A 24,798-nucleotide genomic window follows, 5' to 3' on the forward strand; every position below is an offset into this window, starting at 1 on the left:
GATGACAGTGAGTTACTCCCAGTCATGGTCTATAAATGCACTAATTGTGGGTGGCAGCTAACGTTCCAACTTATCATCTGTGCACATCGCCAGCTTGTTGGATGCTTCCCTCAAGACATCTATGTAGGTTGCAGCTGGGAGATGCTGCAGCGACTACTATCTGTGTAATTGCTTCCTTGAGAGATTACTTTCTTCCCAATGGCCCTGTCAATTAGAAGTCAGGCGGAAAAAAGCCCAGTAAGGCCCTACTTAGCAGAGAGAAATACAAATAGATGGAGTCCATAAAGATGACATTTTAATATTATGGCCACTCTCACGCAAGGGTGTAGATAATGCAAAATAAAATATTTACCTCATTCTGTATATAGTTTGTTTTTGTTTTTAGTCTTCAGGAAATGACAGCTGACCTTTTGTTCAGTGGAACACCCTCATACACTCAGTGTTTGCTGGGTTTAGTGACCAATGCCTTTATCGGGTCTTAGAGGCAGATGTTGAATATTATGGTTGATCATTCAAAGTGCCAGCTGTACTCTCCATGGTGCTGAAGTCTCTGTTTTAAGAAGATTAATCAGCCATGTTTCTGTGTATATCTGTGTGATTGTCATTATTGTTTAGTACAGTACAAGTTTTTTTTTCTTCTGAGGTTTCATTTGACTGAAGTCCTTGAAGTATTGACTCTTTCTTTTTTCAGGAAATTATACCAAGCAAAGGAAAATTTCAAAACTACGAGTGCTCATTTGATTCACCCAAGGCAAACAACCGGTCATGTTGTCTGTGCCTGACACTTATTTTTACATTGACTTTTATTGACTGGCTGCCAGGCTGTCTTCGTGAAGAACCTTGGGGGTAAATGCCTTTCTTGTTGATTGCTGAAGTCATCTACAGGGCATAAACCAGTGACTGTTGTGTCGTCACTAAGTGCTCTACTTACTCATCTATCATCAGCTTTACATGTTTGGGATTTTCATTCAAGCGAAGGTTTGCCTAGAGACCCAGTACAGTATTTTCAATACATTCTTAAACAAACAAGAGATGGATTGTAAAAGGAACTTTTTTCAAGTTATTGAAAAGTGACGACATAGCTTCCAAAGCACGCGGCATGATTTCTCCTTTTATGGAATGCTTTGCACGTATGATGTCAGGATCTCACTCTGCGTGGTCATCTCAGACGGAGAGGATATATAGCCTTAAACCACACCTACATAGCGACGTCTGATTGGACTTACGCAGATGTTGCTATCATTTAACGACACATCGAGAGAAAATCCCTGTCCCTCTCTTCTCTGAAAGTCGGTCAAAGGAGAACTGTAAGTCCTCCGTGCGCCTGGAGAACATACGGATTTCATCAGCTCAGGTAAGTACGCTACCTGTTTAAAATAGGGGAATATAAGTATGTTAAAGCATGTTTTATAATGCGTTACAATGGCATATTATTATTTACTATATTATGTGGGCCTGCTGGATTTTAGACTCAATAATGCTCAATAACGCATTGAGAGGTTTGTTGAGTTTCGTAAGCTGTAGACTGCCTGTCATTAGTGGTACTCCCTAAAATGTTTCAAAGTGGAAAATGCTACAATTTAGCACCCAAGATTTAAATTGCAATTTAATATCAAAGTTTAAAATCATATCAAATCTGTGCATTTTAAACATTTACTGCAACAGCCTACGCAATGCTGAAACCATCTATTAGCAACAGATCACACACCAACAGTTTTTGTGATAATTAGGTTTTTATATTATTAATAATTGTATTTTTATAATAGTTATGGTATAATAACTGCTCTTAATTTTCGGCGAAGGTGTTCATGTACATTATTTTACGCATTCATGCACATTCGTGGGTGATTAGTTGATTTAAGTTTAGTTAATTGGGCTGATCGGTTCGGTCTAGTGCCTTTTTTTCAGGAGCCACCCGAGTAACCGCTTGCCTACCTGCAATCTACCTGCAGTATTTTCCGCAGACTGCCTGCGAAGATGTACCGAGGATTACTTTGTGTGATTTTGATTCTTGTGTTGGAGCCCCGACTCAGTCAGTCCAGCTGTGAAGACCGAGGAGCGCAAAGATCGGCTCCAGACGTAAGTGATTTATTTAAGTAAGCAGGCCCGTCCGTCCCTTCAGCGATGTTTGGCGCGCTACATGACTAAGACGCAGCTTTCTGTCGCGCAGGTGAACCCAAGTCTTCGACTCTCGGTTCGCAACTTGCTCAAAAGATATAATGATATAGATTATGACAGTTTCGTCGGTTTAATGGGGCGGAGAAGCGCTGGTGAGTTCTGTCGAGCATTCATATCATCACAAACTGTCTTCGTTAAGGCTGCTTAATGTTTCAACGTGCTGCTTGTTTCCAGATGCCGATGACATGCAGTCTCCGCGTAAAAGTAAGACCATCATCCTGTGATTTACACTCGGTATACCTCAGAAGTCAGAGAAATCACAGACGTGTGCTAATTTTGCGTATTATCCATCGTTCCAGGAGAAATGCATGACATCTTCGTTGGACTCATGGGTCGACGGAGCAGCGATGCTGGTGAGTGCAGACTGCAGCGTTCGCACGCGAGACCAATAACTGCACAGGCAAGCAGTGAAATCAAGAGTTGTGTTCTCTCGGAAGCAAATCATCTCGTGAAATCAAGAGTTGTGTTCTCTCGGAAGCAAATCATCTCTACTCCCAAAAAACTAAACTGTCTTATGTTCTGCCGAGGATAACGCCTAAGCGTAAATATTCCAATATGTGCTTCACTGCTTTCTTTAACAAGAGGCTGTACGCTCTCCACTAATGTTGCATGAACTCAGATGTATTGTATTTACAGACACGGGGCGCCCGTGGAGGAAAGATTACCCAGACACGAGAGGCATATTCTTTAACAAATGCAGACTGAGGTTAGTACTGGATATCCTGAACACTAAAGATACTAAAGATTTGACCAATCACTGACATTAATATGCTTTGTGACTAAACAGTAGCACAGACGTCATGCGGTTTACAGAGACAGATTAATAGAAACGTACATTTATCCAGCAACAAAACCATTTTCTTTCACAGACACTGATACACGCTGTTTCATTTCAGATTTCGTCGTGGCTTATAGAAATGTTACTTCTTGCTCTTTGGATCACCTGTACGGTTCTGACAAGACAACTCCTTTTCATTTAAGCACTTTGGTGTAGAAACGTTCAGACTTATTACAACAAAAACATTCAACGCAATTATTCATACTCAATTTATCAAAAAAGATTATTTTGATTTGTTTAATTATTAAAGACAGATTGTACACACCAGTTAGACAAACCTTCAGCTACCTTCTCCGCAATGGAATCTGAATTTATTTACAAGTTACTTTTGCTTTTTAATGTAAACAAAAAAAAAGAATTTGTAAATAAACATATTTAATTGATTTTTTCTTCAACTTGTATGCAGAGCATTCAAACAATTTAGCAGTACCTGATAAAACACCAAGAACACTGTTAAGTGCATTTTATCTTCTGACAGCATGAGCGATGAACAAAATTATGTGTAAGCAGCTACTGACAATGTTCCTTTTCCTTCATTTTAAAGCACAGCGCCAGTTCCATACACTGAATTTACAAAGAACACTATTAAGATGTCACTTATCTCCATTCAGTACAGCTGTCTGGTGTGTGTAAATAGAACAGAATCCACCTTTACCTGACAGCAGGTGTGGCTGAGGCTGTGCAGTGGAAGCACAGCCTGCCGCCAGGACCAAGTCAGGACAAACAGCACACCAAATCAACGAAAGACAGAAAAAGCATTACTTACTGTTCCTTTCAATTACATGAATATGTAGAATTACTAAGTTTGAGGCAGTACTGTATTGCAAAATGAACACTGACATTCTAATTTCTGTACTGCCAATTATAATAAATCATCAACGTCACAGAAAAGACATTTTATCATTTGAATAGGGAAAAAGTGCAAAACCTCTGTTATCAATGGCAATTATTCCCACCACACAGCAACACTGAAATATCTGTTAATCTTTGATCAGCCCTCTATAAACCCAAGTATAAATCTTTGGTGATTAATGTGATGACTAATATTGTTGCACCAGTCATATGCACAAACAAAAATTACATGCACACAAACAAGCAAGCAAGCAACCAACATGAAAACACAGAGTGTATCAACTCTCAGCCACAAGTTCAGTACAGAGGGCTTGGTTAGTGTGAAAAATACATAAATTAAAATAACGTACATTTCCACTGTACATATGAGCACCGAAACAAAGAGTGAAAGAGAGGGCTTGTTTACGTTGTCCAGAGAACAAAGTGAAATTTTAGGAAAAAAGGAAAATGAAAACCTAATTTCAGTTTTATTAAAACACTGTTGACGTGGAATTTTCTTTTTACTTAGAAAATATTTAGCTTGTTTCCATCGTATCATCATATCTACAGAAAATTCCAGGCATTTGCTGTAAATCTTATGTTACAGTGTACGGTAACGCAGCACACTCAGCCTCAGGACTAGCGCTGCTCCCTCAGCAAGCGATGCGGAGTAGAGTGACATGCAGAGCCCATGAGGTGGCATGAACCGCAGACAACACGTAACAAACTCAGTCTCAGACGTTCTGCCAATTTCAGTACCTATCCTTTGTCCATGCAAGCATTTCGTTTTCTTCTACATAAAATAGAAATCGCACTAGTCTCTGGCAGGCTGTCCTTGGCTTTCCTGTCCAAGAGTGGTACTGCTGGGCTCCGAGGGAGGGGACGTCTCCGTCCTGGCCCGCGCATCAGACCTGGCCTCGCTCGCCTGCGTGCTGCCGGCTCCGCCTGGCTTTTCTGCTCCTGCCGCCGCCCGAGTCACTTTCGCGGTAGCCAGCAGCGGCTTCTCGGTCGGGGCAGCCATGCCGAGGGCTGGCGGGCGCGGGGGCTGGTAACGGTGCCGGTAACCGTAGGGCCGCAGGTGGTAGGCGTAGTACTCCAGAACGTACATGAGCTCGGGGTCCACATAATGGAAAGACACGGCTAGATCGGAACAGCACTGTGGGCCCTGTGGACAAGTGGCAATGAGATGAGAGTTCAAAACAAAATCATAATCATCATCATCATTTCCACTGTTGCATACATTAATGCATAGCAAAATAAAGGACTGCAAAAGCTGATCAAAGTTCCCATAATAACCAAACAAGATTTGTAAACACAAAATTAATTCTTTCCCGTTCAGAATGATGATGCTTTTTTTATTTTTCAGTTTAGATTTTTATTTTTTTCTGTTGCAAGGAGTAAAGTGCTCCTAATTGTTTCAGTATCACGTAGTGGACAAAAGCATTACACAGAAAATGACCAAAATCACTACAACTACAAAACAGCCATTGTCTGCTTCTCAGGGAATTATTCGAGGACTCTTTGGTATCATTTTTTCTCTTGTTTGGACATCATTCATTAAACACAGAGAGAAAGTGCCTTTTCAACAAAAGGTGATATCTGAGACATGGATTCAGAACATTTCTTGGGCACAGTTATTGATCCCGCATGAACAATTGCCACAAGCTTCAGGAATTGCACACTGCCCTGAATAATGTCACTGGGGTAATAACACTGCAGCAAGTGTATTTTTGTCCAGGCCTCATTTCACACTTGGAGCACGTGCTGTGGTACATTCACACACATGCCACTGATGAGCGCCTCGGGCCAAGGCATCCTGAGCTTATTTCCCATGAGCGTAAAGCAATAACTTAAGAAACTGCAAGGATATTGAATTTTCTGGAAGCCCAACAGACACTTTCATTAGCACAGATTTCAAACGCTTAGTTGAACACGAACCTCAGTGATAGGATAATAGCAGTAGTTCCAGTACCAAAAGGTCTTGGAGAACCTTCCAGTAAGATGGTGCTCGGGGACGAATGGGTGAAAGGTTTCACGGTGCAGCGTGTCTCTGGAGTCTCCCGCCAGCACGCCCATCTTCTCCAAGCACTGGCCCATGGCCAGGTCCTCCACCGAGGTGGTGTGGGTGCACACCTTGGTTCTGAAGCCCTCCACGAACCTACGCAATGCCTCCTTGCTGAGCACGTAGCCCGCGCCTCCGCTCATGTAACCCTGCTTGGCGTACGGCTTGAAGCGCTTGCCATAGTAGATGGGCTCTCCGGCAGAGTGGTTGGCCAGCAGCCACCGCAGGTTGTCCACCACCACAAACGTGTCGTCGTCGGCCTTGAGGAACCAGTCGGCATCCTCGCCATGGTTCTTCAGGGCGTAGTGAAAGGCACGAATGGTCTTGCGGTACAGCTGTTCACGCCCCTCGCCTGTGCCAAGGCCCACAGTGGGGAAGCCACGGTCTTCCTCGGAGCTCATGAACAGCACAGTGTTGCAGTGGCGGCTCCACGTCGCCCTAACGTGGCGGGCCTTCGACTGCAGGTTGCTGGGTCCCGTCATGACCCAGCACAGGATCCGAACCTTTTTATAGAGCTCATCTGCCAACTGGCTGTCCTCACCTATGGGGGGAAAAAAAAAAAAAAACACTCATTGAAATGCAGATTTAAATCATTTTTTTTTAGCAAAGACTAGAATCCATAAGGCATAGTCCCCTCTCTAGTCATTTCATTGCTGTGTAATTTATTTTTGTGGATGAAGCTGTTAGGGTTATTCAAGTCTTAGTGTCCTGCAAACTACGAACATTTATTCTTAAATGACTAAATCAAATTACATACCTTATCAAATTACTAAAAGACTAAACATATTTGGTAATATAAATACTTTTATTCCCAAAATGTATCCGTGAACTACTTCAATCATAGCCTGTATCACTTTTTTCTGTCATGCTACACGAGCGGTATTCAAACCTAGACCTCAAATCCAATCCGGATCTGGATTTTGTAATCCCTTGTAGTTGATCAAATGACTGATGTATCTGGTTGGCCCCTTTGTCACTCCTGACTGCTATGCAAACAGACGTTGGAAAACATGTGACCCTTGGGGACTGGGAGTTGCATATCTCCAGTGATGCCACACTTCTGTATTTTCAAATAGACGCACAGCCCACTAGAGGGCAGAATTGATGCACGTCTAATGAGGCTGACTGAGGTTGAGGTGAGCTGCACCTTCCTTATTCCAGTTGAGGTGGTTGTTCTTGTTGTTCTGGGTCTGCTCTGTGGGAGTTGTACGCACATCATGCTGGCCTCCACGCCACTGGCTGAAGCTTTGCTCGAACCTCGTCAGCTTCAGGAAGAAGTAGAGAGTACACGAGCCCACCAGGAAGCCCAGATAGAAAGTAGACCTGGAATTCACAGCCTTCATGATGACCTCCAGTCACTGAACAGCTGTGAGGTAGAAATAAATTAAGAGACATTTTGCTAGCAACTGCACATGTCAGATCAACATCCAGGTTTGGGAGGGTTACTTTTAATATGCGTCCCAGTATAGGTGTCAGATTATTTGTTCAAAAACTATTTTCAGAGTATTATTTTATCAAAGTAATCCGATTTCATTACTGTTGCATTACTCATTAATCTCCAGTTTAAGGTCTTACAGTATATTAAAAAAGAAAATAAGTTCAATAGGCAGTTATGCAACAGTCCTCTCTAGCACAGCGTGTGGTATGAAGGATGTATTGCATAACATGGCTGGAAAGGTTTTGCACATTCATTTCCTTTGCTCTGTCCCTTGTATAAGTAGTCAGATCTGCAAGGTACTTGTGAGTTTCAAAAACACTGCAGGTGCACCAAACAGTGAAAATGCAAAACTTTTCATTTGATACCTTTAGGTTGCAAATGCAGCATATTTAGAAACAGAAGCTCTATTGCTTTGTAGATGGACCATTTCCAGACTGATATCAATAAGGAGATGAAGCAAAGATGCCATTAAATCCCTTCCAATCAAATTTACATTCATTCACCAGGTGCACACTTACAAGAAGGGTAAAGAAAAATACAACACAGGAATAGAAATTCATTATTTTTAATATTATAAATAGTAGTATTAAAAGTGTCACAAATTGCACTGAAAGGTATTTTTCTTAGTTTTGGGGTTCTGTTTCAGTTGTGATGATTCATAAATATGAATCTATCACACAATGGGTCATGCTTAGATATCTCCTTCACAAGGACCATTGAGGCAGTGCCGACATGAAACTTAGCAAGGGGCCTTCCAGCCAACATTCAGCCAGTGTTTACAGCCAACGTTATGCAGGGTTTTTACATTGTGTGTCATGAGAAGCAGTGCATCAGAGACAGAATTGACAGTCTGCACACACAGATCTCCCAGAAAGGACAAGCCATGGGGAACGCGGATACCACAGTCAGAACAGTGCAGCACGTTCTCTCTCTTGTAATGCCGTCTTGTGGCAATCCAAATATTAGGGACGTGTTACAGTCCGAGGAGCCTGGAAAAAAGGTGACTAAACCAAAGCATTAGGAATGCAAGAAGGAGAAGTTTAATCTTGTTACCTTGGGTGACTGGCAAATATTTCCAGACTGACACCTTCTGCTTCTTGTCTTGTAGTCACATTGTTAGACCGTATTTGGTCAGTAGACTAATCTGGACAAAACAGAAAGGGCAGATCCTTTAGTGCCATGGCCCCAAAACTATGGAACATTTTACCTCAATCTCTCCATGTCTCCTCCTCACGCTCCACCCTCAAATCCCAACTTAAAACAAACAAACACACCTCTTTTCCCAACACTTTTCCCCAACTTCTCTTCTTATCCATAGTTGTTCATTATTGAGTTGTTTGTGTTAAATGTTTTTTCTCTTCTCCATCTTTGTCATTGTAAAGCAACCTTGTGTCTGTGAAAGCTGCTATATATCTTGAACTTAATAATAATAATAATAATAATAAATATAAAATTAGGATCTCTCACTGGATGCAAAGGTTAGGATGTAAACTTGTAAGTGACTAAGTGTAGCCTAAATTATTATCCAAATTGAGGAATGTTCCAAATAAATGCTCCAAATTAAGGATTAGAAATTTCAAAGAAACAGTGATTATAATAAGACTGTATGAAAATATGAGTTAAAAACTGAACTATAAACATGGCATTTGTATCACAGAAAAAGACTTAAGATTAGAAGAAGTAAGATTATGTGGTTTTGTGTAATGCTAGCCGCTAGATCTGGGGAGAGACATGGGAATTTCTACAAATGCACCGACCTTCTGACGTCTCCTGTCGGCCGTTTTCCGACTCCTGTGAGCAGCTGTTTTCTGCACCATGATTTTAAGCTTTAGCACCCGTGCTTGGTCTTCTTGTTTAGCTATCTATCTCAAAGCCCAGGTGATTCCCATGGCGAAAGCGCAGTACGACTGCAACCAAACGAATTGCTAGAGTCCGATAACGCAGATAAAACTCCAGCAAAAGACGCGATTTTTCTGAAAACGTTTGCGCCTAATATCGTTCACTAAAAAGCGCATTTGCTCGTATGATGCTCCGCTTCAGAGACAGATTACAGGTTTATGTTTGTGCGCAATTGCGAGGCCTTCTTTGTGTAGCCTGCTTGTGCGGCGAAGCGCAGACGTGAACCTCCGCACATCACCGCCGGCATCCTCCTCTCGCCTACTGAGCGCTTTAATTGGAGGAATCACAGGTCTCTCCTCGGCGAAACCCCTCCTACTCGAGGATGCTTACATCCGCAAGATGGGAAACAGGCGATGCAAAGCCCTGCTTTCTGAAGCTCTGAATCGTTCTAAAGATCTGGATTAAACGTTGGATAACCGAAGTTTCTTTCACAGTGAATGTAGTGGTAAAAAAAGGTTGAACGTTCAAGGAAAAATGTACAGTTAACGGAGGATCCTTGTACATCTGACTACCCAATTACTCACCCAGTAATGCGGTTGATTTTCTGAACTCTCTTTAATGTTGTTTATGAATACGATGTAGTCATTTAAACTCATCAAAACCTACAGTAGACCTATTCGATAATGCAGTAATAAACAATTCCTTTGAAGTATTACTTAAACCGGTTTATCATAACATGTTGTAGATACTTTATGATAATAAACTGTGCATATGGAAGGTTATCATACCCTTTCAAGTCTTCCACATTTAAGGTAGATAAGCATCATCTTATTTCCAGCCATATTAAAGATCTATCCTCTGTCATGTTATCATGTCTATTTTTATATCTTCCTGACTACCAGCAGTTCAATTTTGTCCTCTAGAGTACATATTTAGACTTAAATATCTCCCACACCAAACATACTACTGAGCTCCCTTCTTTTGTTCTTTAAAGAGGAAATTCAGAACTTTTAAATGATACCAATGTTGTGGGGGTTTTGGCAACTTCCTCTTCCTCTTCCAATAAAATGGCATCCATCAGCACAAGCTGCTTTTATGAAGGAAGAAAAGTAAGTGCTTATTAATTATCATTGAGCAAACTTTGTCTTGAAATGTTGTCATGTTTTATATAAATCTCCTAAGAACACTTGAAACCATTTTCTAAAGTAATATAACAATATATTATGATGATAGGAGAGTGTTTAAAAAAATGTACTCCACAGTGGACATTTGTACTTGTTACCTACATTTTGTTCTCTGTATTTTCAACTGAGAAGGAAGGGATTGTCAGTGACCTTGATATTTCAGATGAGGACAAAAGCAGAGACCTCTTGTGGAAGGTCAGGCCCCTTCTGAACAAAGTGAGGCAAGGATGTCTAAATCAGCTTAGAACAGGAAAATTGTCCATTGATGAATAAATGATTCCATTTACTGGTCGCTGCCCAATTCGCCAGTATGTACCGGGCAAACCATACCCCACTGGATTGAAGGTGTTTGTCTTGATTGAAGGTGGTCTTAGATTTTGTGGTTTACCAAGGTAAGACCACCTTTAGAGTCACAGAGGGATTGGGCATTGGAGAACAAGCTGTCCTTCATTTGGCAGAGACTGTTGCCAGAGGAACCTACCTGTTCTTTGACAGGTTCTTTAGAACTGTCAATCTTCTGGATACCATGATGGAGAAAGGCTTGGGAGGTACAGGAACTCTCATGAAGAACAGAATTCCAAAGGAGTGCAACATTATAGGGGATCAGGCCATCAAAAAGAAAGGAAGAGGGGCATCCGAGATGGTGGTCAGGCGAGATCCTGAACTTGCTGTCATCAAGTGGTTTGACAACAAACCAGTGGTCATGGCATCCTCTGCCTATGGCATTGAGCCACAGGACAACAGATGCAATAGATGGTCTAAGAAATAGAAAAGGTATGTCCAGGTGTCAAGACCAGTGGCAATTGCTGAGTACAACAAAAACACGGGTGGTGTGGACATGGCCAACAGGATCCTAAGTCTCTATAGGATGGCCACTCGCACTTGGAAATGGACAGTGCGTACAATTTTCCACTTTTTTTGATTTGGCAATCACCAATTCATGGCTTCAGTATAAGACTGTCTGCCAAGTTCTGGGAAAGAAACCACTGAAGTTCCTTGAATTCAAATTGCTCCTTGGTGAGCAGATAATTACTCAGGTCCAAGTAGGAATCTCCAGCAAGAGTGAAGATGACTACACTCCCCTACGTCAAAAGTGGAAACCTCAGCGAAATGCAGCTCTGAGACACTATGGGGCCATCCATCTCCCACAGATGGTGGATGAAGCACAAGCATCAAGGTGTCGCAGGTCTGGTTGCAACATCAAAATGTATGATGTGTACAAAGTGCAAGATCTTCCTCTGTGTTTCAAAGAAAGGGAATTGCTTTTTGAAATTTCATACTCCATAAACATAACTCCATAACATCAAAATGCAAACACTAGACATAATCTATATGTAACTCTTTTCTAGTGTATCTCAGCTGTTAGTAGTTTTGATCATAAATCCTATGACAACTTGGTATTTTCTTTGGGATTGATTTACTATGATTATGATTTAGTTTCATAGGTAGCATGTTCAGATGTCCACTGTAGTGGACATATTATATTTTTAACATTTTTAACATGCTCATTGCCTTCCGAACAATTGGGGAAGTTTGAAAAAAATTAATTTGGAGGCATTTTTTTTTTCTGGTAGTCAGGAGGATATAGCTGAAAGGCTTTTTCAAATATGGTTTGAACTAGTGGCAGATTATATTTTTGATACTACATATTCTATCATCATGTCTGAACATGCACTTGCCATGTCACTTACATATTTCTGATTGCTCATCTGCTATGCCATCTATATATACACTCATGAAAAAAGTGTACATGCTTTTTAGCACCTCTGACTCACCCAACAACAAAGACCAGTGGTTGTTGAACCAGAGATCATACCACTGCAGCAGCCCTTAATAGAACCCAGTAACCATCATGCTAGCAGATGTTCAAGAAAGGGTCTCTTGTATGAAGAGCTGTACAGCTCCATACTCTGACATGGTCCACTCCTGCTGGCCGAAGAAGCTGACTGTACTCCATGAACACCTGGCACCACAAAATGAACCAGCTGCTAATGGATGAAACCCACCCAGAATGGTTAACTGAAGGCCAGATAGTCCTTATCCTGAAGGCAGTTCCATCCAACTACCAGCCAATAACTTGCCTCTGTACAACACGAAAGCTCCTGTCAGGCATTATTTCAGCTAAGATGAGTAGGCACATGACTCAATACATGAGCGGGGCACATAAAGGCATTGGCAAGAACACCAGAAAAGCTAAACACCAGGTTCTGGTGGATAAAGACCAAGCTGTGCACCACCTGCATTGATTAAAAGAAAACCTATGATTCAGTGTCCCACAAATGAATCCTGGAATGCTTGAGGCGGTATAACAACAACAGAACTCTAAGAGCCTTGATAAAGAACTAAGAGCCTTGGGGCTATGGAAGACCCTAGAGGCCAACTTCAAGCCAATAGTACGAGTCACTATAAAGTACAGGATTTACCAAGGAGGGGCCCTGTCCCTACTGCTGTTCTGCATGGGCCTGAACCCCAGGAGGTCTGGGGTTACAATCCTGACCAGGGCATCTCCAGTGTGGTCCCTTACGCAAGGTCCTTAACGCTACCTGCCTGCCTCATTAACAATGAGATATGAGGATAAGAGAGTCATACTGGCTCGGACATCGCGTGGGTCAACGAGGTCTGCGACAGATGTTGGCGGATCAGGGCAATCTGATGAATAGTGGGCTACCGGAACAAATTCAAGACACTCACAGACAAGAGTGGAGAACAGAGGACTGTTAGAATACTACTATGCAAGCAACCCCAGTGTGAGAACTATGCTTCAAAATCTAGACTAACTATTACTGCTATTACAACCTGAGATTGATGTGGTACAGCACATATGCTACAGCATAGGGATGCCAGGATGCCAGGACAGAGAGCAGATATCATCATCCCCACACCCAAACTTGGGAACTAAGCTCCAATGAGTCCATGCACAAAGCTGTGACCATCACAGAAACCAACAAGCTGAAATGTGCCAGAGCAACAGTGATACTTGGCAACAGGTTGAACACCATCATCAAGGCTGGAGAAGGAGGTTGGAGGCCAAGATAAAGAGAAGTCAGCCAGCTACCATGAAAAGTACAAGTTTACTTACCTTGGACACTGCCAAGCAAAGAAAGCTCTGGCTGCATGCCTGAAGAGATACACATGAGAAGTAGAAGACAGGAGAATAAACATGTTCTCCCATGAGCCAGTGTAGATGGCTCTACTTCCAGTAAGAACAATCCTTTTATGCCATCAGGTATTAAGGTCAAGGTCTTGGCATGAAAACCAAGAAGCTCTGTGAGCAGGAGGGCCACTATTCAGGAAGTGACAAAGTGCTTAGTGACTTGGAAGGGACAATCATGGGAGGAAAACTGCTGCACAGTATGGAAGACAGCACAGGAATAAGCACTAAACACGAGTAGAGGCTGGGATCTACCACACCAGGCAGGATCCCAGATGCAGGCTGTGCAATGATGCCCTTGAGAAATCCAGCACATAACAGCAGAATACAAGAAATTGGTGTACATGGAATAAGGGGGGGGCATGGATCACCATATCCAAGTGGCTGGCATAGTGCACAGAAACATCTGTGCCGAGTACGTGCCGGAAGTTCCAAGGTCTAAGTGGGATACACCCCCGAAGGAGGTGGAAAATCCTAAGATCTTGTGGGACTTCCAGATACAGACAGTCAAGATGGTAATGGCTAACCAACCGGCCATAGTAGTGGTACAGCAGAAGAGTGACAGATGTGGCAATCCAGAGTGATGGCAACATCAGGAAAAAGGAACATGAGAAGCCAGAGAAATACCGAGGGCTGAAGGAAGAGATAGAAAAGGCAACTGTGGTTCCTGTGGTAATGCCCAAATTTGGAGAATGGCTCCAACAGATTCCAGGAACAACATCCGAGATCTTGGTACAGGAGACTGCAGTCCTGGGAATAGCTAAAATACTACACAGGACTCCCAGGCTCCCAGTTCTCTGGTAGAGGACCCACACACCCTCTCTCAGTCGGCACTACAATTTCCTGTATTAAAAAAAACAATAAACTCCTTTTCCTTTCCTCTTCTGCTAAAGTCAGTCACGCACTGTGATTCTGAAGTTCTTTCATCTGATCCCCCACACACGTTCTTTTTTCTTCAAAACTTCTTCCTATATACACTGATCACTTAAATATCATTCTCTTGCACTGCACTAGTTAATTGTAGCTTTCCAGGCATATTCACTTTGACGATAATATTGATAAATACACATATTTACTGACAAAAATAATAACTGAGTTATGTTATAATTATATTTGTTCATATCGGACTGCACGCCTACATAAATAACGTGGTATTATTAATCTGGAGCAGATTAAACGAGTTTGTCATAAAATTTTAAAACCACAAGATGTCAGTTTTCGTATACCGAGGCGTTGGGGAGTTTCCCAGTACAATCAGGATATAGCCCCACAGTTTAAAGATTCTTCATCCAGCCCCTACAACTCGGATTTCTAATCGCAAACATAAAGTATCATCTCAAAAATGAACTGATCGTTCAAAATCCTATTACAGTCAAGGATAGCATGACAGCTTCACTTTAATTCAAAAGGTAGGTCGGTTAAACATTATGGATCACCTTTTCAGGAAGTCCAAACAGATAATCGTAGGTTATTAGCTGAAACAACATAAACAATGGGTTATTTGATACTTTGAGCAATGAAATATGCACTCACGAAATGTAAGATGATGAATACCCGGACGCGTCTTTTTTATTGGGGTGTTTTTTCAAATGAAGCGGTTTTTGCGACTACCATCTGTTTGCCACGCCTATTCGTTTTTTCTGTCTAACGCTTTCCAGTGAAGTCATGAACAAAAACTGAAGGCTATCACATGACGAAACCAAACGAGTCTGAGGGTAGAAGAGTTTTGCTACACGGATGAATTGTATTTTCTCCTTATGAACGTGTGTGCGGGACGCAGAGAACAAGCTGGACGCTGGACCGACGGTGAAGAGGTTCGAGCGCTTGCCAGTCCTCGGGTTTTATTGGGCTGTTCAGATCGTAAACGCGGCTAGTAGAAGTGTCGTGGGGCTGCTGCCACTTTATTTCCGCAGTTTTTTCCTTGCATTGGGAAAAACATTGCAAAGGTAAATGAAACCTTAACGTTTTAAGAGACTTAGAAGTCCCCGGCACTTAGTATGACTATCTCCAAAATATGCAGGAAAGACGAAAACGTAAACTGTATCTGTAATTAATTTTTAATGTGTACGCTTAGCCACCCACTCACAAACAAAATTACGAGTTGCATACTACTTTAATAAACGAAAACTAAAGCGTGGTTTTACCACATGTAGGCTGCGTAACAACTTTACTTGTGCTCACTTGTGCTATATGAAAACGGTCCTCTTTTTTTTTTTTCTTCTTCTTCTTCTTTTTTTCATTTGCGCTCTGTGGTCCACAGGTTACCATGCGTGCTCAGAAGAAGAAAGTACTGGTGGGACTTGTGATATCATTAATACTGGTAGCTCTTCTCTTTCGCCAATGGACTCCGAGAGGTTCAGCTGTGGGTGACATACAAAATGTTATAGTGTCCATCAAGGAGAAACTCCTTAAGACTAGCCTTCAGAACCTGAACAGCTATAACGGCAGTATTCCTTATCACCTCAAGCAGACTGGAGCAGGGTGAGTAAGGACCGAGAGACTCCAGACCAGTGAATAAGTCTGGTTACATAATATCCCTGCAAATGCTGAGAAGTTAATTATACTGGGCATGATACCCTGGGAAACTAGAATTTCAGGCTCGTGATGTGAAAATTGGATTGGGCTCCAGCAAAATGGCCTCTTTAAATACACGTTGAATAAATATTTTGTGAGACAAACTGTACAAGGTGGTGCATGTCTCCCTAAGCAGCGTATTTAAAAAAATGTTGCCACGCGGTCTACGTCGGGATGGAGAACGCTCCCACAATGTGAACTGAAATGGGAACAGCATGGATGCGATGTAGCTATACTTTAATTGTTGATAAAAGTTCAGTGTTGTTATTGTAAAACAAAAGCTGCAATGTTGTATAAATAGTCAGTTACCCTAAACATAAATCTCCAGTTAATGTAAATATAAAACATTCTCTCTTCTCAGCACTGATACCCTTGATCAGACATGTAATACTGTACCCAATAAATACATTAAAAAAAACAATAAAACAGAAATGGTAACATTGAGTGTTACAGTGGAATGCCTTGAATGTAGCTCTTAATTCCTGGAGCCTGATTGGATGTGACCCTGGTCACACTGTTTCAGCATGCTGCGTCATCCTTCAAAAATCTATACTGCATTCTGGGTATCTGTGGGTTGTATGATATTATATAACAGGAATCATTCATTCATATTCTTTGATGTAGCTTGTATAATTATTGCCTCTCAAGTTTATTTCCCTTGGTAGCATCTGCCTATAATAATCCTTTGTTTAGCTTTGTATTAGCTTTGTTTAGGTTTTTTTGCTCTGCCATTGGACCAATCTCTTTAATTCTGTACAGATCTACTGCCAAAAATGGATGTGTGTGTGAAGGTGACGCATGGCATGTTGATGTGCCTTTTGGGAACCTACTGTTTTCTGGAGTAGCTGCTCAAAATTTGGGCTCTGCCAATGGCGCCTCTGAGCCTGATATGAGCCAGCGGCGGGAACAGGAGTTCCAGAGCTTCCTCAGGAGGTGAGGGCACTCCACGTCTAAAAGGGGATCGAGGGTACCACATACATTTTTTTTTGGATCAAGTTTGACTTGAGTCTCATTATTTGCATTGCTATGTTTTAAATTTTGTGGCTACAAAGTGAAAGGACAGCCAACAAAAAGGAAGGGAAACTTGTCTGAGCAAACAAACATCTGGACTTGGTGAGAATGGTGTTTGTCATACTCGTTGTAGGTCTCGCTCAGCAGCAGACATCCTTATAGTGGCAGAAGCCAACAGCCCTCTACAGTACCCTACCCAGGGTGTGGAAGTCCCACCTAAAAAGTCTGTCCTGATCCCTGGTAAGAGCATTGCAGAAGGTTGAGTGCATACAAAGTTGGCTGTTAACTCCCTTAAATGTAAGTGCAATCTGCCTTTGTTTTTGCATAACAACATTCTCTGCTTCACAAGGTCGGCATTCTCTCACTTCTTCTTCGTGCATTCTGAGTATTTCTAGCACTCCCACATTCTTATAACTAGTTTCCCATAGAGCAGAGTGTAGTCAGGTCTTACCTGGACTTACAGTTAATGTTTAGAAACATAGTAGGGTGGGGTTTTTTTTAACACCACTTGTTATTTCTTCTGTATTGTTGTCTTGATTGTAGTTAAAAATGTTTTTGTGAATGCTGACTGAGTGTGATTATGAATTTTTGTGTGCAAGGCTGCATAGGTGTTTTTAATGTTCGTTTTCTTGTGCCAAATTTTCTTGTTCTAAGGATTGGGCCTAAGACAAAAGGCTAGAAGACTTTATTCAGTAAGTTTTTCCATTGCTACACTTTTTTTTTTTTTTTTTAAATGTTGTTTGTTTATTTTACATTTATCTCCTTTACATTGAATTAAATCTGTTAAAACTTCAAAATTTGAAGGAGGATAATGTTTTGTTGTAAATTATTGGATACGTCGTGTCCTTCTTGACCACTCTAATGTGTAGCTGACAGACAAACCTATGTTGTCTTGCACTGTTTGTTGCAGGTGAATTTAACAGCTAGCATGGGGACCTTTGATGTTGTGGCTACGGTGAAGGAAGTTGTGGTGCGTGGGGAAGGAGAAATGCACCTTAACGTCTCTAGCAGACTGTTGTCTGCGCTAAATCGGCAGCTGCAGTTTGTCACCTACACTAATGAACTCTTCCACCCCAACACTGCAGACGTGGGTGTGTTTGACATTTCATGCATGGCTCTGCCTGTTGAATCACACCAACAGCAGTTTAAAATATAAATCCTACTGGCATGGTGAATACGTTTTAAGATTGGACATTGTAACCACAATCTTCATTTGACGGGAAGAGTAAAAATCAGTCGCTGCTATGATCGTTACCCATGAGGAAGTGGTTGTGTGATGATTCTTTATTAAAATGAACGACTAAATGTACTACTGTTGTTTTTCTCAGTCCAATTTGGGACTGTTGGCTTCCAGGCAGCTTTCACCATTAAAATCCGACATCAGATCAGGCCTAAGCTGTATGATCCCGGACCCAGAGGAGGTAACTTGCATTACGGATTAATGATCAAGAAAAGATCCCAAAACTCCTAATTAAACTGTGTTAATTTGTGTCCATCTCCTCATTTCACAGAGTACAACATTAGTGCCCTTGTCACTATTGCTACAAAGACATTTCTGCGTTACGACAAGCTTCAGGATTTGATTAGCAGCATTCGACAGTTTTACCCCACAGTCACCATTGTTATAGCTGACGACAGCGAGCACCCTGAGCCTGTAACCGGGTCCCACATAGAACATTACATCATGCCGTTTGGAAAGGTAGGAGACTGGCTGGCGTCCAGTATAATCCTAGAAATAGTTGAAGGCTAAAGTTCACCCACACTGTTAACCTTTTGTATTTTCTAAGGGAGAAAGTTCCACTTTTGAAGGACTCCAGTTATCCTTTTTCATATTCTAAGTACTGGAACAGTCCATGCACCTTTTGGAAATCTAAACAAATGTTAATGTAATCTAACCTAACAGGATGTGAAAGGAGAATTAAACCGAAGAGGCTTGACATTGGCCACACGTATGTTTATGATGTCAAATTACACACCCTTATACTAGGAAGAAAATGGCAGTTTTCATGGTCTCATGGTCTCTTATTTGATCAATCTAATAATAGACTTTGTAAACAAATGGTTTTGCTATGTTTTACAAAAAGCAGTTGTTGCATAATCAAATAATTGCAGGAGACATTAGCTAAGACACTACATTTTCAGAAGCAGAAGTTCAGTGAACTACTGAAGTTTGTTAGAGACCAGAGGCTAATGATGAATGAGCAAGGCAGCATGTGGTTGGTGAAGAAGCAGAGGTGTGTGCATGTGTGCGTGCATATATAATAAATTCCATAAGTGTTTTTTTTTCCCACCACAATGTCTCATTACATGATTGTGCTAAACGTAGCTGCCATGTTGTGATTTCTCTGTGATGCATGTGCATCTGTATAGATAGGACCTCTCAAAATGACTATCTTGAGGTAGTGTTTTATTCGTTGTGGTACAGTTTACATCTGAAGTGAAGTTGTAGAATTAAAACAGCATCATCCACTTATGAATTAATGAATGAATTGCATCTAATTAATTGCTTAATTAATTTATAGCTCTGTAGACAAACTGGAAGGGGTTCTGATTAGGACCAAGACCTGATTTTTAACGTGTACTGTATGTGTATGCCATAAAATCCTGCAATGCAAGATAAATAATTGATTACATAAGTGGAGATGCATTTACTGTTGCACACCAACAGCACCTTCCTATTGCACAAGGGGCCTGATATGAACTATCCCTGCATGCTGATACCCCATTGTGTGTGTGTGCGTGCGCGCTGTTAAGCAAGCCACTCAGAGGTTCTAGAACTTGCTCCCTGAAGAAAGTGACAGTGTTGTTTGCTGCATTTTTTGTTGCAGCGTGTGTGTGACTGTTAAAAAGGCCGGGAGGCATTACTCTTTGGGCAATGCACTATGCATGCATGAGCAGAAGTACCATGTAGTTCATGACTTTCACTTAAATGTTTTAACCCAATTTGTGCAGATTTTATAGTAACGGTTGAAAGCATTTTAGTGATCATAATCATACATTATACCAGTGTTTCGGTGCTGGACACACACGTTTGGCCTATGCATTTCAGGTCTTCTGCCCTTTTGCTTCTTGTCAACTGGCTCTTGCAGTTGCTATAATTTTAACCTAAAGCGATTTCATTTGTTCCAGGGCTGGTTTGCTGGTCGAAATCTCGCGGTCTCTCAGGTCGGCACGAAGTATTTGCTATGGGTGGACGATGACTTCATCTTCACCTCCAACACGAAGCTGGAGAAGATGGTGGATGTTTTGGAGAGAACCACGTTAGACCTGGTGGGAGCAACACCACAACCTATTCCCCTATTACACCCTGAACACCTGGACAAAGGAACACTCAGCTCCTCTATAGGGTTTTCTGGAGTCATTTTTTTTAAATTTGCATGCATTCCACATAAGCAAAGTAGCAAACAAAATATGTAGCTAACACTTCATTAGCAGCATGTAAATCTGCTGTGACTAGCCTTGCATAATTGATGGAGTCTGTATGTTGCACTGTGCGCAATTGTCATCTCCCTGTACAGGAAATTCTAGTAATCATTTGAATTTTTAATTTGCATATGTGCTTGGGAAAGGCTAGAGAAAGACTTATCTGAATTATGTGATGATGCAATGGCTATTGTAGTCAGCAATAAGATCATACTTAATGTGGCATATTAGTTTGTGTACATGATGGTAGACATTTTCACATCAAATAATTCTGAAGAATAATTACTGCAGTTACTCATCTGGAATCTTCTTTGGATTTATATATTTATATACAGTACCAGTCAAATGTTTGGACAACCTGAAAGAATGTGGGGGGGGGGGGGTTTGCAGTCAAAAAAGGCATTTTAATGTAATACTTCAGGCTTAAATTTGTTTGAGATAATTATAAAGAGTGAGGAGCCTACATACAAATATTTATTTATTTGTTTATTTATTTATTTATTAAAACCCTACATTTGAAATGCACCCTCAGCAAATAGTTCTCATTCAGAACTTTGAATGTGTGAACTTTTTGACCGAGATGGCACCTCAGGAAGTTGGTTAAGAGAACACCAAGACTGCAGATCTGTTTTCACAGTAAAGGACGGTGACTTTGAAGAATCTAAGAGAGACAATACTCATTTTTACCACAGCATTATCACTTCTGTGTTATTTCATGGTTTTGATACCTTCACTGTTTTGTTCTAAATTGTAAAAAACATCAAAAGTTAACAAGGATCAAGTGTGACCAAACATTTGATTGGTACTGTGTGTATACAGAAGTATAAGTATACAAAAACATCTGTGTGCTTCTAGAATGCAGAAACATTTGTGCCGAGTATGGGCTGCAAATTCTGAGGTCAAAGGTAGTGGAGAATGACCAAGCTGAGATCCTGTGAGATTTCCAGATCCAGACGGACAAAATGGTAACGACTAGCCAACCTGACATAGTAGTAATGGACAAAGAGAAGAGGGCCATAGTGACAGATGTGGCAAATCCCAAGTGATGGCAACATCAGGACCAAAGAACACAAAAAGCTTGAAATACCAACTGAGAGAAGAACTGGAAAAGATGTGGAAGGCAACAGAGGTTCCTGTGATTCCCGTGATCATCTGAGCACTAGGGGCAGTGACCCCGAAACTGTAAGAGTGGCTACAGCAGATCCCGGGAAAAAATAAACATCCGAGATTTCCGTCCAGAAGAGTGCAGTCCTGGGAACAGCTAAGATACTACACAGGACCCTCAAGATCCCAGGCCTCTGGTTGGTGACCCAAACTTGAAGGAAAATGAGACCACCAGGAAGGGTGAGTGGGGGGGATATATATATTTCCAAATGATGCAGAGATCACGTCCCTTTTTAAGGATCCTCCACTGATCTACATACAAGACAAAAACATCAAAGACATGCTCGTCAAGAGTGAGATAAATGATCATTCAAATAATGGCTGTGGTACCGTAGCCTGCAACCGCTCCATATGTGCTACATGTAAATATATTAACACGTCCACTAAAATAACTGGCACAATACGATCAGTTGTCATCCCCCATTCCTCCTCATGAATCACTGTGGGAGTTGTCTACTGTATTACTAGCAAGAGATGTAATCGGCTTTATATTGGAGAAACCAAGAACGAGTGTGTTGAACACCTTCAGACCATCAGAATTGAGGATATGTCGTTTCCAGTGGCAAGGCATTTTAATACTAATGGACACTGCGTTAATGTGACATCTATTTGCATTGCCAGTTGTTGCTATGGCAGCAATGAAATTGGGGAAATTCAAAGAAAAATAACTGATCTACACTCTGGGAACTTTATAACCCCATGGAAGGAATGTTGTAATTTAAACATCATCTTCTACTATACAAACTTGTTGGTCTTGCTACTAATTCAACATCACTTTGCTTGCACAGCTGATGAAGGACCTCTGTCCGTAATGTCCTATTTCTTTAAAAATGTAGGGTGCTTCCTAGACATTTCCTAGAGTCTCTCTTCCTCCAACAATGGTGCAAACCATCTATTTGCATAGAATATTCTAGATGTTGGTTGTGGTAAGGGCTCCAAATTGGTGATTTCATGCGGTACGGTCATACTGAGCAATTTATTGACTTAATAAAATTTTTTCTTTGCTTCAGCTCCACGGTTGGACTTTTTCACCCTTAGATAAATAAAGGTGTGTCTGTCGAAGCTGTTGATACTAGACAGTGCAGCATCCAAAGTTCATTTACCCTGTGCTCGCTGTACTCAGGACAGCGTGAGGGGAAACTCCTAGAAAGAACTGTGACTTTTTTTCTTTTTTTTTTACGTCCCTCCAAAACGTTCCCCCCCGAGTGGTGTTGTACGGTTGCAGTGCCTCTTCGGGGGAACAGAGGAGAAGGGGTGTAAGATTCCGTAAGGGGAGGAGGCGAAAGATCGCAGATGTCGGAACATAAGTGCTAGGAGTTTGTTAAATGTTCCAGATTCAGCACAATAGATTTGATGGTTTTTCATGTACGTAAGCCTGAGCCCAAGACTTAATCATGTATATCAATCTGTGATGGTGATTGTGAGACTAGTTGTTTTGATTTATTTTTTGTTACTTGTTGATAGGTTTTGTAGTACCTGGAATTCTGTATTAAAAAAGAAAACATCTGCACTCCTTCACAAAACAAAAACATTGTGTGTGTGTGTGTGTGTGTGTGTGTGTGTGTGCGCGCGCGTGTGTGCACAGGTGGGCGGGGCAGTGAGGGAGGTGACAGGCTACACTACCACCTATCGACACACCATCTCCACAGAAGACGGTGGAGAAGAAGGAGACTGCTTGCACATGAGGAAGGGTTTCCATCATGTTCTCGAGGGCTTTCCCAACTGTGTTGTTGTGGACGCGTGCATTAACTTCTTCATGGCTCACACTGACAAGGTGCGACAAGTAGGCTTCGACCCTCGCCTGAAACGGGTTGGCCACCTAGGTGAGCAGTTTGATGTGGAATGAAAAGTCATTTTTTAAAATATATTTGTATATAAAATATGAAACTCTTGTGTAGCTTTTAATTTTGGTATGAGGTGGATCTAGTGAGTGAATAGTACTCCGATCGATGGCTTAGAGACTTTTGGGGGTTTTTTTAGAGTGCTTGTTCAACTTTTGACTGCATGTCTCCTCCCACTCTAGAATTTTTTGTTGACGGTCTTGGCTCTCTCCACGTGGGCTCCTGTGATGACATTGTGATCAATCATGCCTCGAAGATAAAAGGGATGTTGCCATTTGGACAGTCCAGCAGTGATAAAGCCTATTCCAAGTTTCGCTACCATGACAAGTCAAACATCCAAAATACTCTGTATTACTTCAAGAACCACTTCAAATGTATAACCTCAGGATCCTAAGTGATGTGTAAGGATACAAGTTCAATATTTGCTGTGACTCCCTGGCCTACCTGAAGGCATTGCCTCATATTTGATACTAATGATGCGAAGACACCCATGAACCTTATCTGTGTCATGTTTTCAGAAAGAAGTATGAATCTACAAATTCCACTTGTATTTGAGTTACACATTGTCAATGTGGATTTTTGTTGTGGAACATTAATAAAAGAAAAAACATCAGTGGGTCAGTCACAAAGACATGGCACTGTTTTGGGTGTAATAAGTTTGTGGTTTTGACAGTTATATTTTCTAATTTTTTTTTTTGTATGTATTTGTTCATATTTTTAAATTTTATTCTTAAATATAGGTTTCCCATTCGTTATTTTTGTAAAGTGGCAATGTTCAACATCAACCAGAAGATGGCAGTAAGACATCAGAGTAGAGGTTTACCTTCTTGGCCAGCCCAAAGGCTTTGTGACTGTTTTACTGATCAAATTGCCTGCTGCCTTTTAGTAGCTTTCAAACTGCACTGTTTTTTTAGGTTAGGCATAATATTGCCTATTGCATTTTTGCAAATAGACAAATATGTATTTATATTGATAAATGTCATGACATCTTGCTCTTGAAGTGTATTTTAAAGTGAAAATCATTGTTCATTGAAAGTACTTTTCAGTGCAATGTTTGCATTTGTCTTAAAACATCCTGTAACACAGATGAAGTGAGCAAGTGAAAATGGGGATCATAAATTAATTACATTGACCTGAATATTGTTATTCATGCTCATCTTTCATCCTTCATAAATGCAGATTGGAAAACATTTAGTGATGTCAGTAATTCCAATATGGTGGCATAGACGCACACAAACACAAACACCCCCCTCTGTCAGAATAT

The 24,798-nt window shown here is 41.2% G+C and overlaps 3 protein-coding genes across 10 annotated transcripts; 2 read left to right on the plus strand and 1 right to left on the minus strand.

Moving 5' to 3' along the window:
• Positions 1–1,203: 1,203 nt before the first annotated feature.
• tac3a (tachykinin precursor 3a) lies at positions 1,204–3,399 on the plus strand. 2 transcript variants are annotated; one of them, XM_081706960.1, is made up of 7 exons: positions 1,204–1,354; positions 1,965–2,079; positions 2,171–2,270; positions 2,353–2,382; positions 2,478–2,531; positions 2,815–2,884; positions 3,075–3,399. In XM_081706960.1, the coding sequence occupies exons 2-7, from the start codon at positions 1,978–1,980 to the stop codon at positions 3,091–3,093; spliced, it is 375 nt and encodes a 124-aa protein (XP_081563086.1). In that variant the 5' UTR covers positions 1,204–1,354; positions 1,965–1,977; the 3' UTR covers positions 3,094–3,399. The 2 variants fall into 2 exon arrangements, with proteins under 2 accessions (XP_081563086.1, XP_026884514.1); XM_027028713.3 differs by having other exon boundaries at positions 1,206–1,354; positions 1,953–2,079.
• On the minus strand, positions 3,240–15,156 carry c1galt1la (core 1 synthase, glycoprotein-N-acetylgalactosamine 3-beta-galactosyltransferase 1, like a). Of its 5 annotated transcripts, none has more exons than XM_027028708.3 (5): positions 15,055–15,156; positions 8,401–8,491; positions 7,057–7,275; positions 5,786–6,450; positions 3,240–5,012 (listed from the first exon to the last, which is right to left on the minus strand). In XM_027028708.3, exons 3-5 carry the CDS (start codon positions 7,250–7,252, stop codon positions 4,662–4,664), a joined length of 1,212 nt encoding a protein of 403 aa, XP_026884509.2. In that variant the 5' UTR covers positions 7,253–7,275; positions 8,401–8,491; positions 15,055–15,156; the 3' UTR covers positions 3,240–4,661. The 5 variants fall into 5 exon arrangements, with proteins under 5 accessions (XP_026884509.2, XP_026884510.2, XP_081563085.1 ...); XM_027028709.3 differs by having other exon boundaries at positions 8,401–8,486; positions 15,055–15,139; XM_081706959.1 differs by lacking the exon at positions 15,055–15,156 and adding an exon at positions 14,958–14,982.
• On the plus strand, positions 14,818–24,680 carry b4galnt1a (beta-1,4-N-acetyl-galactosaminyl transferase 1a). Of its 3 annotated transcripts, XM_035522433.2 has the most exons (12): positions 14,818–14,930; positions 15,180–15,335; positions 15,782–16,002; positions 16,855–17,028; positions 17,240–17,346; positions 17,761–17,798; positions 18,017–18,197; positions 18,435–18,527; positions 18,618–18,805; positions 20,236–20,376; positions 23,279–23,516; positions 23,717–24,680. In XM_035522433.2, exons 2-12 carry the CDS (start codon positions 15,279–15,281, stop codon positions 23,926–23,928), a joined length of 1,650 nt encoding a protein of 549 aa, XP_035378326.1. In that variant the 5' UTR covers positions 14,818–14,930; positions 15,180–15,278; the 3' UTR covers positions 23,929–24,680. The 3 variants fall into 3 exon arrangements, with proteins under 3 accessions (XP_035378326.1, XP_026884515.2, XP_081563084.1); XM_027028714.3 differs by lacking the exon at positions 14,818–14,930 and having other exon boundaries at positions 15,183–15,467; XM_081706958.1 differs by lacking the exons at positions 14,818–14,930; positions 15,180–15,335; positions 15,782–16,002; positions 16,855–17,028; positions 17,240–17,346 and adding an exon at positions 17,381–17,403.
• Positions 24,681–24,798: the final 118 nt, after the last annotated feature.

This window comes from Electrophorus electricus, chromosome 24 (genome assembly GCF_041902795.1).
Source record: "Electrophorus electricus isolate QZ-2024a chromosome 24, ASM4190279v1, whole genome shotgun sequence".
Classification (NCBI taxonomy): domain Eukaryota; kingdom Metazoa; phylum Chordata; class Actinopteri; order Gymnotiformes; family Gymnotidae; genus Electrophorus; species Electrophorus electricus.